Here is a 13,756-nt window from a genome sequence, read left to right on the forward strand (position 1 = left end):
TTAGCAGGAAAAGTTCTACAGAACTTGCAGTCAGCCACCTTATGTTCAGGATAAAGGCAGTAAATACATTTTTGGTGGGGGTCCTTCTCAAACAGACGCAGTTTCCCACAGGAAGAGCAAGGCCTAAACAAAGACTTCTTACTTGACATCCTGAGAAATACAGAAGTAGAAGACAAGAATGAAGAAAACTGAGCAGAGCTCAGGGAGACTCTCTTCACACGACGTGCGGTAGAAAATATGAGGGCTTGAGCTTCTGAGGAGAAGGTTCTAGAGGGTGCTTGAGCCTGATCGGCTGCAGTTTGGACTAACATAATGACACTGATATGTTGCAAATGAGTTTTCTCTCTATAATGCATTCCTATGGAGGAACCATTGTTGAGGTTTTTCAGTGTATATTATCTCTGTTTTATTATGTATTATGTTATTACATATATATATATATATATATATATATATATATATATATATATTAGCATTATTGCTATTTTATGTACCGTGGGACTCCCACTTCGACGACGGGGAATATTCAAGCATATGAATCTATGAAAGACACCCCTAATACTGGAGAAACATTCATTTTTTAATTCGAGTGTACAAATGATGCTTGTGTGTGGGGCTATGTTGGCATTGAACAGCGTAAGACTGAGTGAGGATCCTTGTTGAACTCTACAAACGAGTTTGTCGGCTGCTGAGTTGAAACGAGTAAGGCTGACCATCTAAATGCGGGCTGTGAGGAAAGAGTAAATGCAGCATAGAGCAAGTCCCTAAATGCTGGCATTGAGTAGGAATAGAATGTGGATGGGGTGGAAGAAGGTATCAAAGGGGGTGGATAGATCCAGAAAAAGTGAGGGCAGCAGTATCTCCTCTGTCCATGATCAGCCAGATGTCATCAATGGCGGTGATGAGGGTGGTTTCAGTGCTGTGATTGGGTCTGAAGCCAGACCCAATCTGGTGGTGTCAAGGAGGTTGTTGTTGTTGAGGTGGGCAGCTAAATGTTTGTTCATGATCTGCTTCATGACTTCCACCAGCAAGTGTAACAGGAAGATAGGCCAGTAGTTGGCTAGTGTTTTAGGGTTCACTGAGAGAAAGAATTGTGGGGTGTTTCCAGACGGTTGTCCTGGAAGGTGGCTGCGTTGATCACAGTGGTGAGGGCTGAGCTGATAAGTGAATATGTTATGAGGACATGGGTACAACAGGTGCTCCGGAGTGCATGGTGCATATGTGTGCAGTGGATGTTTGCTCAAAAAAGTCTTCCGTTGGATCCCCACTGAAACAAGAAAGACGGTCACCCACGCACTGGTCACCAGCCGGCTGGATTACGGAAACACCCTTTACGCCGGAACCACAGCCAAACTACAGAAAAAACTTAAGCACATCCAAAACGCATCAGCCAGACTCATACTGGACATCCCTCGTCAAGCTCACATTTCCGGTCATCTAAAAGATCTCCACTGGCTCCCCGTCAACAAGAGAATAACGTTCCGTCTCCTCACCCACGCACACAAAGCCCTCTATGACCTAGGACCCGAATGCCTCAACACGAGACTGTCCTTCTACACCCCCACCCGCCAACTACGATCATCCAATCAAGCCCTCGCCACAATTCCGCACATCCACAGATCCACCATGGGGGGAAGATCCTTCTCCTACTTAGCGGCCAAGACCTTGAATTCCCTCCCCACCCACCTCCGCCTTACTCAGAACCACCTCTCCTTCAGAAAGCAACTAAAAACTATTCGACAAGTAATTGCACCCGCCTCCCAAGCGCCTTGAGACCCTCTGGGTGAGTAGTGCGCTATACAAATTTCTGAACTTGAACTTGGCAGCGCAATTCTCCTACAGTTTGCTCTTTTCCTCTATTTGACATCATTCTGGTCCTTGTAGTACGCAATTTTTTCACTCCAACACTGTCTATAGGGCACATATACTCATGGTGACATTCTCTCATAGTTTTCAATTCTTTTTTTGCAAGTACTGCTGACTAAGCACTGGAAATCTTATGTGCATTTTATGCTTTTTAGCAATCCCAAGAGAAGAATATTCACACTTTTTACGGGCGAGGGTCAGTAGACAGCCACCAGAAAAGACCCAATGAAAACTTTCCCATGATCCTCTCACCCTGGACTTCGGGTGCGCAGAAGAGTAGGAGAGGCATGAGGCTGTATTGAGGTGGAGAACAGTAGTTGGGGGTCTTTGGTGAGTGTCAGCCAGTGACGGGCAGGGAAGAGTGGACTTGGGAAGATGATACATGCCAGCGTGGCTGTAGGAATTGAGAAGATGCTTGCCAGAAGTCTACCCCAGGCCAATGGAATGGTAGAAGGGGTGGAGGTCTGTGTAGGTGTGTAAAGGAAGGTATGCTCTTTTACAAGTTTACTCTCTAGTAATGTGCAGTGTATTGTGTACTCTCGCCACTCTTCGCATACCTCAGAGTCACGGGTGAGGTTGTTGTTCGAGTCCATGGACACGCACTCCACAGGATCATGGTGGTTTTCTGTGATCTCGCTTTTTGGACCCAAGACTTCATTCTGCTGGACGGTGTAAAGTAGGCTCTGCTGGTAATATTCCTGAATCTCTGCAAAAACAAGAACATGCTCTGGTTAACTTGAGTGTGTATGATTGAATACATTACCAGAAAACTCCATAATCACATGTTTTCCCTTCCTCGTCACAATCCTTACAAGGTGCAATGTCCTTAAAACAAACAAGCGCACTAGGTCTTTGTATTTGCAAAAAGGTTTGGGTCTTCCCCTATGCCATGACCCTTCACCCAGAAGTCATTCTTGTCTCTCCCCTTAGGGCAGACCCTGCATTGGATGCTGCTCTCAGTAGGATGAATAGGAATATATTTTTCATGTACAATTAGGGTTTCCAGTTGTAATCAATTAACAAGGATTAAACCCCACCAGAGGGCAAATGTCGTTCTAGAATAAATGGTAACTGAAAGACACATAATTTCACTGCACTGACAATGGCGTCCTCTAGGGAAGCATAAGTGCATAATCAATAACTATTCACAGTCCAGAAGTACTACTGTTCCTGCAAGTGAAACATACTGAAGAGGAGACGTGTAGCTAGCTGCACATCTAATCGTGGCATGTTCCTGCGGAGATACATGATATTTTTGACAGTGGTAAACACGCCATCAAGGTAGTTTGAATTACTGCAAACAAAAGGAGATGATGGACGGAGCGCTGAAAACTTTTCAGATGCTCACCCCAGTCACAGATCTCGGTTGAATCCATCATCATTCTTTAGCTCACTCCGCCACCCCAGTTCAGACATGGCCATATGTTATGTTATGTTAAAAATGGGTTTTATATAGCGCTCAGCTACTCCGAAGAGTGTCCCGGAGCTTCAAAACCCAAATACCGAAGCAGGAGACAGATAAACAAGTGGCAAACCTATTGGACAAATAACCAGGACTTCAGATCCTTCCTGAAAGCTAACAGAGTACCATTCCTTCTCAAGAGAACTGGCAAGGCGTTCCACAGTTGGGGGGCCAAACATCGGAAAGAGCGACCTCCAATGCGTGACCGTTTAAAGACCGGGACCGATGCCAAAGCCAGGGAGGCTGACCGCAACGATCTGGATGGTTGGTAAAAAGCCAGCCGTTTCCTAATGTATTTGGCACCGGACCAATGGAGCGCTTTAAATGCCAGCGTAAGCGCCTTAAAAACAATCCGTTTACGGATAGGGAGCCAGTGAAGGGTTTTCAGCGAATCAGTGGCACTGGCTCTCCGATGGAGACCAAGAATGGCTTGTGCAGCCGAATTTTGAACAATTTGCAACCACTCAAGAAGATATTCCGGCAGCCCGAGATAGAGCACATTAGCATAGTCTAAACGGGAGCCAATTAAAGCCTGCACTGTGGTTTTCCTATGATCAAGAGAGAGCAAAGGGAGAAACTTTCTGAGCATTTTAAGCAGGCCGAAACACTTTCCCTCTAGGCCAAGGATCTGAGGCTTCATAGTGAGGCCGTTATCAATCTGCACCCCAAGATTCTTAGCCTTGGAAGAGGCCGCTAACGGAGTAAACATGGCTGACGGCCACCACGACTGCCACCTGGGGTCAGCAGAAGAGCAGAAAAATAACACCTCCGATTTATTGGAGTTGCACTTGAGGCTATTGAGCTGGAACCAATCAAACACAGCCCCAAGACATCGTCTGATACTCTCTCCATCAAAGTCAGAGCCCTTCTTGCAGGTGAAAAGGAGCTGGGTGTCGTCCGCATATGAAACGTTCTGGGCACCAAACGACTCTGCCAGTGCCGCCAGAGGGGCCATATAGATGTTAAAAAGAGTTGGACTCAAAATTGAGCACTTAGGAACTCCTACCTCCAGAGGCGGCACCTCGGCAGAGAACAGGGGGGGGGCCAGACCGTTTTGCGGCGGCCTGCTAGAAAGGAATTAGACCAGCTGAACACCGTTCCCCGAAGCCCGATCTCCCAGAGTCTTTAAAGGAGACCGTTGTGGGAAACGGTGTCAAAGGCCGCCGACAGATCCAACATCACCAGCATCACCTTATCTCCCAGATCGAGAACCTCCTTAATAGCCTGGGCGACCTCCAACAGCGCGGTCTCCGTGCTCATATTGGCACGGAAGCCCGACTGCGTGTCATGCAAGATGTTATGGCTTTCAAGGAAATTGGAGAGGGAGGAGTGTACATGCTTCTCCACCACCTTGGCAAACGCTGGGAGGAGAGAAATTGGCCTGTAATTAGCATGTATCAGAGGGTCCAGATTTGGCTTTTCCATTAGCGGCAGAATGAGAGCCTGCTTCCAGGCCAAAGGGACCACTCCCGTGCTGAGTGAAAGATTCAACACCGGGCTGACTAGGGGGTTAATTACTGAAGCCATTTTTCCAAGAAATTTGGCTGGGCATGGATCCAAAGGAGAACCAGATTTTAATGTAGTGAGAGGGTCTAGCGAGGTAGAGCTGGAAAGAAAGGTGGAAAGGGTTGGGCCCACATGAATCAGGGACGAAGGCAAAGAGAAGCTAATGCAAGGGGCTGGCCGAAAGGAGTCTTGAATGGATGTAATTTTGCTAGCAAAGAAATCAGCAAGTTGGGTGACCCAGGGTTCAGAATGAGAGTGTGTGAACGAGCTCGCAGTCGGAGAGGTGAATTCTTTAACAATTGTGAATATTTCTTTACTGATATTCACAGCGGCCTCAATTCTTCTTGCAAAATAGGCTTTCTTTTCTAACAGAATGCAACCATGGTATAGTTTAATCGATTCCCTGTAAGCCACTTTGTCTGAGTGGTCATAGTGGCGACGCCAGGCCCTTTCGGCCTTTTTACATGTCCGGCGCATCTCAGACAGAGCGGCAGAGGCACGACCGATGAATTTGCAGGAGAAAGTCACCGGGGCTAGTTCATCGAGTCTCTCTGTGAACCTGGTTTGTAGGAGGTCGGGATCCGCCTCTAAACTACCTGATAGCTGGCATGGGTGAGAAGATAATGCCTGGGCCATCATATCTGGGGACACACGATGATAGGCTCGAGAGCTCTGCCGAGGACGGCACTGCGTCCTAGATGAAAGTTTACCAAAGAGAGGGATCTGAAAATTTACCAAATAGTGATCTGGCCACAGAACAGGAGCCAGGGGAGAAATGCCAATTTAAATAGTGGAGAAAACTTGATCAAGAGTGTGGCCTGTGTTGTGCGTGGGGCCAGAGAGGTAGGGGGAAAGACCTAGAGGGGAAGTGGTGTCCAAGATCTTAATAGCATCAACATCATTTCGCATGTCCATGTGAATATTAAAATCTCCCAAAAGCAGGCAGTGATCTGTTTTCAGACAGAGTGCCGAAACAACGGCATGAAGCTCTTCGTAAAAAGAGCCCATAGGACCGGGTGGTCTGTAGGTTAGTAGCCCTATACAGGATTGCTGGGGGGACAGGGATAGGGAAAACCCAAGGGCCTCACACCCATGAATGTCATCCGTAGGAATGATGAAACAAGTGAAACGCTTGTCCATCCACCAGCGCAATGCCACCACCTCTTCCGTTATTCCTATCCTTCTTAAAGATGACATAGTTAGACGGAATAGCGGCAGCTATGTCGGGCCGGAGCACTCTCCCAGCCACGTCTCGGTTAGAAAGAGACAAATGGGGGTAGCCTCAGATAGAAGGTTGTGAATGTCCAAGGCATGTTTACCTAAGGACCTAGTGTTCAAATGTAAACAGGAACCATTTTCAGGCAGGTCGCAGGGAGTAGAAACGGGGGCGTTTCCCGGAAGCCAACCGCAGCCGGGGCAGCGCATTTTATTACAAGGCCTGCAAGGAAACACTATACAGCAGTTGGCCGCATTGCCCCTAAAGGAGAGAAGCTCACTAGCTGTATAAGAAAGCATACTGTCAGGTGGCAAGAACAATATTTTACACACCCGCCCGCACCCGTCCGCCTCCGGGACGCTGACGGGTGCAGACGGGCTTACCTTAGGCGCTCCTTTGGCGCGAAAGAGGCGCGTCCGCTCCGCGGAGCAAAGGGCCTCTAAATTTATGGGTTTGCAGGCGAGACACCGCACCACTGGACTGCTGACCAGCATGCCTGGCTCCCCCTAAGATGGCCGCTAGCACTATCAGCAGCCAGCCTACAGGTCCCAGAATACCCTGCGGCACCTAATCGGCCGTGCGGGTAGGGGACAATCGCAGAAGACCAACGCGACTCTGTTGCCACCAGGCAGAGGGGTGAGAAAAGGCACAGGCAAAGGTAGGCAGAGAGCAAGATGTCACCCGGCATCCGCCTCAGGTGACGAAAATTGAAAAGAGAGTGAAAGGGCACACAGTAAAAATTAAAACAGCACAAATGAGATTTTTTACAAAGCGCTAGCAATCAGCGCGTATCGCACAGCTAGAAGTAATTTTTATCGGCAAGTTATAACCCGCTCGTCCGTACCCTGCATCCGCTTCGGGTATAGCGGGAGGGTCTGACCCTGTGACTCATGGGAACAATCCAGCCCGAACTGCCAAGACATGTCTTCCCTGGACTGGAAACAAGCATCCGGGGACCGGTTTCCTTGCTAACAGCCCTCATCAGCCAGGCTCGCTTGAAACCAGTGGCAAAGTGAGCAAGGGACCCACGTCTGGGCATTCCCTGACAACTTAGGGTGAACAAAGCAAACACAAGGAGATGATGGAGGGAGCTCTGAAACTTTTCAGATACTCACCCCCAGCCACAGATCTGGGTTGAATCCATCATAGTTCTTTAGCTCACTTTGTCACCTCAGTTCAGACACAGCTATATGCAAATCTGTCTTGACCCGCTATCTCATAGGAACAGTCCAGTCCGAACTGCCAAGCCAGGTCTACCCTGAACCAGAAACAAGCATCTTAATTTACCACAATGGCGAAGAGGGTGGCGTTTTGACTATATCAGCCGAAGAGCATGAAAGTAGTTTTTGAGCTTATTGATAACAATGGAGGGCACTGCTTGGCTATTCAGATTTATATTACCTATTTTTAAATTGTCAAATACAATATCAAACTGATTAGAATGAGTCAGTGAAAGCCAATCAAACACATGGATCTTATTCAGTGGCACAGAGGTTCCTTCGATTGGTCCTTACCAATGTTTCGTACCATATTATTTATTCCTGTCCAACTCCTCTCACTTAAACCCCAAGATAATAATGTCACTGGTTCATGTTTCGATCAAATATGGGTTAAAGAACAGTCTTTGTGTCCCATGAAAGATGCAGAGTAACAACAGCCATCGTCTCTTTTAAGCTGGACTAAAGGCACGGCTAACACTGGGGAAGATCAGCTTATCTGAGGTGTCGAGGCAGGTCACTCTTAAAACGACAGCATGACTGGCAGAAAGATAGCTCTCATCTCGTCTTTATGGATCATCACTTGTCACATCTTCAGGGACCATCTCTTGTTGCATCTTCAACTACCATCTCTTGTTGCATCTTCAGGGACCATCTCTTGTTGCATCTACAACTACCATCTCTTGTTGTATTTTCAACTACCATCTCTTGTTGCATCTTCAACTACCATCTCTTGTTGCATCTTCAACTACCATCTCTTGTTGTATTTTCAACTACCATCTCTTGTTGCATCTTCAACTACCATCTCTTATTGCATCTTCAACTACCATCTCTTGTTGCATCTTCAACTACCATCTCTTGTTGCATCTTCAGGGACCATCTCTTGTTGCATATTCAACTACCATCTCTTGTTGCATCTTCAGGGACCATCTCTTGTTGCATCTTGAACTACCATCTCTTGTTGCATCTTCAACTACCATCTCTTGTTGCATCTTCAGGGACCATCTCTTGTTGCATCTTCAACTACCATCTCTTGTTGCATCTTCAACTACCATCTCTTGTTGCATCTTCAACTACCATCTCTTGTTGCATCTTCAGGGACCATCTCTTGTTGCATCTTCAACTACCATCTCTTGTTGCATCTTCAACTACCATCTCTTGTTGCATCTTCAGAAACCATCTCTTGCCCTATCTTCATGGACCCCTTTTGTCATGTCTTCAGGACCATCTCTTGTCGCGTCAGCAAGGGCCATCTCTACTGACGTCTTCATGGATCACTTCTTCTCACATTTTAAATGACCACCTCATGCCATGTCTTCAAGGACCATCTCTTATTACGTCTTCAGGGACCATCTCTTGTTGCATCTTCAGAAACCATCCCTTGTCATGTCTTCGTGGACCATCTCTTATCAAGTCTTCCAGTACCATCACTTGTCGCCTTTTCAGAGACCATATTTTGTCACCTCTCAAGAGATCATCTCTTGTGGAATCTTCAGAAGCCATCTCTTGTCATGTCTTCATGGATCATTTCTTGACACACCTTCAGGGACCTTCTCTTCTTACATCTTCATGTGCCTTAATTGTTGCATCTAAAGGGACCAACTTTTGTTAATTCTCTAGGGGCCATCATATTATCGTATCATCCAGAACCAGCTCCTGACATGTCTTGAAGGAACAACATAAAACTGATCAAAAGCTGTTTTCCGTAGATCCTGTAAACTAAGTTACCCATTTCAGTTAAAACAAAGGTCTAGTACCAACAGACCAAGCAAAGCTAATCCTGACTTTCCAAAGCTATAACATCAATTATTGTCACAGTCACAGCACCTTTACAGAAAGGTCTGAAATGTGGAGGCATTGAAGCACACTAAGTGTAAGTCTTTGCTCAATTTGGGCAGGATGCCCGGTGCAGGTATTTTAGGACGAAGCACTCTATTTCTGCAAAATGTATTTACTTTTGGGATGAAAATATAAACCATACACAAGAACTAGTCTGCAAGAAATGGAATTCTCGAGAAGAAAGAGTTGAGTAAGGCTTGATGTTCCATGGCACTGAAGGCTTCTGAGAAGTCGAGAAGCTTAAGGAGACATGGATTGCTCTAGTATTGGACAGGAGGGCATCAGAGACTTCTTGAACTGTTGTCTTTTCAGTGCTGCACAGTGGGCTGAATCCTGACAGTTGCTCATAGTAGAGGGTGTTGACCTTCCATAAAGCCAGTGGCAACTGTATTTTCCGGGACGTTATCCCGATTGGCAGAGAGAAATGGGGCAAGGTTAGTATCTGCCCAAACTGCAGCATGTCTGGGAAGACACTTTATGTGAGGGAGATGGTAGGTGCATCGAGTAGCAATCTGAAAGAATTTACAGGAGATTCATTTTACTGTGGACACTTGAATGATGTCCCCCTTATAGGAAGTGGCCTTCAGCAGGTCCAGGAGTCTTGAAAGATTGGTTACAGAGAATGCCTTGAAGTGAGCAAATGCTGGGTTGTACCACAGGCTTTGGTTGCTGCTGTGTGCCACTGATATGTAGCCTGATTATGTTGATTGTCGTGGAAAAGTTGTTAATGGAACGCTCACGAGGTTGGTGGCAGATCGGGTTGATGCAGTGCTTGAGGGTGATAGGTCAGTGTCTCTTGGAGGCTTCCCTTGTGATAGCAGTGTAACATGCTGCGTTGGCCTCTGTGATCAGCCAGGGTTTGCAAAACGGAAGGTCTTCTTTTGAGTGTATGGCTAACTGTTTAGGTGGAAGTCTCTGGGCTTAGGTGCTACAATTGTCAGCGCCTAATTCTGTTGTGGCACATTCCTCACGAACGGCTTCACCCAAGAGCCATTGTAGGGGTAAGTATAGAGGAAAATGGAAGATTGTGCCCTCACGGTTTATCAAAAGTAGTTAAAAAAGAATTTTCAAACGTTCTTTAATGGTTTCGCATGCATGGTTTTTATTGTTGCATATGCAAAAAGAGGACAGTCTGAGTGTGTTTGGCATCAAGGGCCTCATCTGCAAGAAACTGAGGCATCAGCATTGATGCGTCAGTTTCCTTGTGCCTGCATCAAATGTCCTTGCGACATTATGGATGCACTGTATTTACAATTCAGGGCTCCAAAGGCCAAGGATTAACAGATGCGTGCGAAAATTCAGACACATCTGTTGGCGCAAAAGTGACGTATTGGTGACGTTGGTTGTAAAAATATTGCAGCTCCCGCAATGCGTCAGAACACATAAGCGGCCCCCATTGTAAAAGCCCTGCATTAATCCATATGACTGGTCTGAGCAAGCATAAGGATTTTGTTGCAGTCAAGTCGTAGAGTGACACAGTGAAATGTAAATTTCACTGCACCAGTTCTATGAGGCTATTTTGCACAGGAACGCCTAGTACCCTGCATCCATTATACCTGATGCAGCTATAATGTGACGCAGGGCTCTACACATTGACAGGTTGGACCCAATGCGTCAATTTGTAGATATGTTGCAGTGTGGCGCACTGATTGACCCACCGCTGCATCAAAAAAAGTGACCCAGCGGCGGCGTTAGGGGCTTGTAAATAAGCCTCTACATATTTTACTGCCTTCTGATCAATCATTTCATATGTAAAGCGCGCTACATACCTGTGCGGGTCTCAAGGTGCTGGGGGGGGGGGGAGGGGAGGCGGGGGGGGGGGGCTGCTACTGATCGAAAAGCCAGGTCTTGAGAAGTCTCCTGAAGGCCAGCAGGTCCTGGGTCTGTCGTAGGCTGGTAGGGAGAGTGTTCCAGGTCTTGGCTGCGAGGTTGGAGAACGATCTGCCGCCGGCGGTGGTTTTCCTGATGCGTGGAACTGTGGCGAGGGCGAGGTTGGCAGAGCGGAGGCTGCGGGTGGTGGTGTAGAAGCTGAGTCGGTCGTTGAGGTATGCTGGTCCGGCATTGTATAGGGCTTAGTGTGCATGGATGAGGAGTTTGAAGGTGATCCTGTTGCTAACGGGGAGCCAGTGCAGGCCTCTCAGGTGGGGTGTGATGTGGCTGGTTCAAGGGACGTCGAGGATCAGTTGTGCCGAGGTGTTCTGGATGCGTTGCAGCCATCTCAGGAGCTTGGTTGTTGTTCCTGCGTAGAGGGCGTTCCCGTAGTCCAGTCTGCTGGTGACAAGGGCGTGGGTGACAGTTTTTCTCGTGTCGGAGGGGATCCATTTGAAGATCCTGCGGAGCATTCGGAGGGTGTTGAAGCAGGAAGCGGAGACGGCGTTGACCTGCTTGGTCATGGAGAGGGCGGAGTTGAGGATGACCCCCAGGCTGTTCCTAGCGATGTTGGCCACCAGGAGTCGTCCCAGGCTGAGGGGGTGGGGCCGAGGAAGAGGACCTCCGTTTGTCTGAATTCAGCTTCAGCCTGCTGTCCATCATCCATTCGGTGACTGCCTTCATTCCTCTGTGGAGGTTTGCTTTGGCGGTGTGGGGGTCTTCAGTGAGGGATATGATCAGCTGGGTGTCGTCGGCGTAGGAGATGATGTTGAGGCTATGTTGTCGTGCGACGTGGGCGAGTGGTGCCATGTAGATATTGAACAGCGTTGGGCTGAGGGATGATCCTTGGGGAACGCCGCAGGTGATCTCGGTGGCCTTGGAGCAGAAGGGTGGGAGGTGGATGCTCTGGGATCTGCCGGAGAGGAAGGATGTGGTCCAGGCCAGGGCCTTCTCTTGGATTCCGGCGTCATGGAGGCGTGCTGTTAGGGTGCGGTTTTTACCTTGCCTGGAGTTAATCAAGAGACATGCCACATTCAGAGGCACCCCTAGCAGACTTCGCTGCTACTCGAAGAGCCATTCGGTCTAAATAACATGCAGCTCTAAACACACGAAGTGCAGACTTCGCTGCCAGTCGAAAAAGCCACGCCATTTGAGTAAAACATAGCCTCAAACACATGAAGTAATACGGGCACGACTCCGGCAACCGCGCATTCAACATGCCATATCGGATACTTTCTTAGGGTGACTTTAAGCAATAAGGATTACGTCACACTACTTGGCTCTTCCAGCTTGCCGTCTGGGCACATCGGATATAACTGTGGATGTTAGAAACTGCAACCAATTTACAAGTCAACTTACACAACTCTTACATGACGCCATCTTCTTTTTTCTCAAAAAATCGAATTCACTACGCCCCCCTGGCTGAACAATAACTTTATTGATCACGAGTGGATCCACACAATAGTATTCTGTGGTCCTGAGGGGAACCCCAAGAATTAAAGGGGGTTCGAAATGCGTAGACCCTTTGGTTTAATGTTGTATATCGAACAAATGCTCTGCTTAGACAGATAGGGCTGGATGTGCATTCCTGAAGTTTCTCGTGAATTTATTATTGTCTTCCAAGATTCTGTGCACATCCATGTTTTCAAAAATTCTTCTTTTGTCCTATGGGGCCATTAGTTTCTGTGTGAGTGTTGATCAGTATGCTTGAGGAAATGTGATATGAAAGATGAGACTTTTGACTGAATGAATTGGGCTGTGAGCTTCTACATTTTTTGCTTGTACATAGACTAAAAAACTTTTTTCTATATTGGTGGTGTTTATACTTTCTCTACACTTAACATTTGTTGTTAAAATTGGCGCCGTTTTCTCTTTGAAAAAAAAAGCTTAGTAAAAAATTGACAGTGTTTTTCCAATTAAATAAAGATTATTGGATAATCTGGACACAGAGTGACTAGTAGCTTTTGTGTCCGTCAAAGTCATTCTAATAGTGAACAGTATTGGCACTTTCTGTTGTTTTGTTATCTATGGGCTCAGCCTTACTGATTAGAGCCATACCCATTGTAGTTTGTTGCGGTTAGGGTGCGGTGGCAGACCATGTTGAAGGCTGCTGAAAGGTCCAGAAGGATGAGGGCGGCTGTTTCTCCTTTGTCCATAAGGATCCTGATGTCGTCGGTGGCGGCGATGAGGGCAGTCTTGGTGCTGTGTTTGCTGTGGAAGCCGGACTGGGATGGGTCCAGGATGTTGTTGTCTTCGAGGTAGCGGGTCAGCTGTCTGTTGAAGATCTTCTCCTTGACTTTCGCCGGGAAAGGGAGCAGGGAGATAGGCCTGAAGTTCTTGAGGTCGTTGGGGTCCGACTTGGGTTTCTTCAGTAGGGCTGGACTGTTCCCATGAGGCACAGGGTCAGACTGATTTGCATATGGCCATGTCTGAACTGGGGTGGCAGAGTGGGCTAAAGAACGGTGATGGATTAAACCCAGATCTGTTGACTGGGTGTGAGTGTTTGATTGGTTCAGATGCTCCGTCCATCACCACCCCCTTTTGTACCGCTTTGTTTGCCATAATTTGGCAGGGTATGCTCAGACGTGAGTCCCTTGCTCATTTTGCCACTGGATTCAAGCAAGCCTGGCTGAATACGGCTGTAATGCCAGAAACCGGCCCTAGGAAGCTTGTTTCCGGTCCAGGGAAGGCATGGCTTGGCAGTTCAGGCTGGACTGTTCCCATGAGGCACAGGGTCAGACTGATTTGCATATGGCCATGTCTGAACTGGTGTGGCAGAGT

At 47.5% G+C, this 13,756-nt stretch overlaps 1 protein-coding gene across 1 annotated transcript in view; it reads right to left on the reverse strand.

Annotated features, from left to right (window-relative positions):
* The window catches only part of DLG3 (discs large MAGUK scaffold protein 3), a 2,000,883-nt gene that overhangs the window by 1,732,029 nt on the left and 255,098 nt on the right, over positions 1-13,756 (reverse strand). Inside the window, exon 3 of the mRNA XM_086918303.1 lies at positions 2,424-2,572. Within this exon, the coding sequence (XP_086774429.1) occupies positions 2,424-2,572 (149 nt within the window). The remainder of the gene's footprint in view (positions 1-2,423; positions 2,573-13,756) is intronic.

The sequence above is a fragment of the Lissotriton vulgaris genome, chromosome 4_1 (assembly GCF_964263255.1).
Source record: "Lissotriton vulgaris chromosome 4_1, aLisVul1.2, whole genome shotgun sequence".
Taxonomy (NCBI): Eukaryota; Metazoa; Chordata; class Amphibia; order Caudata; family Salamandridae; genus Lissotriton; species Lissotriton vulgaris.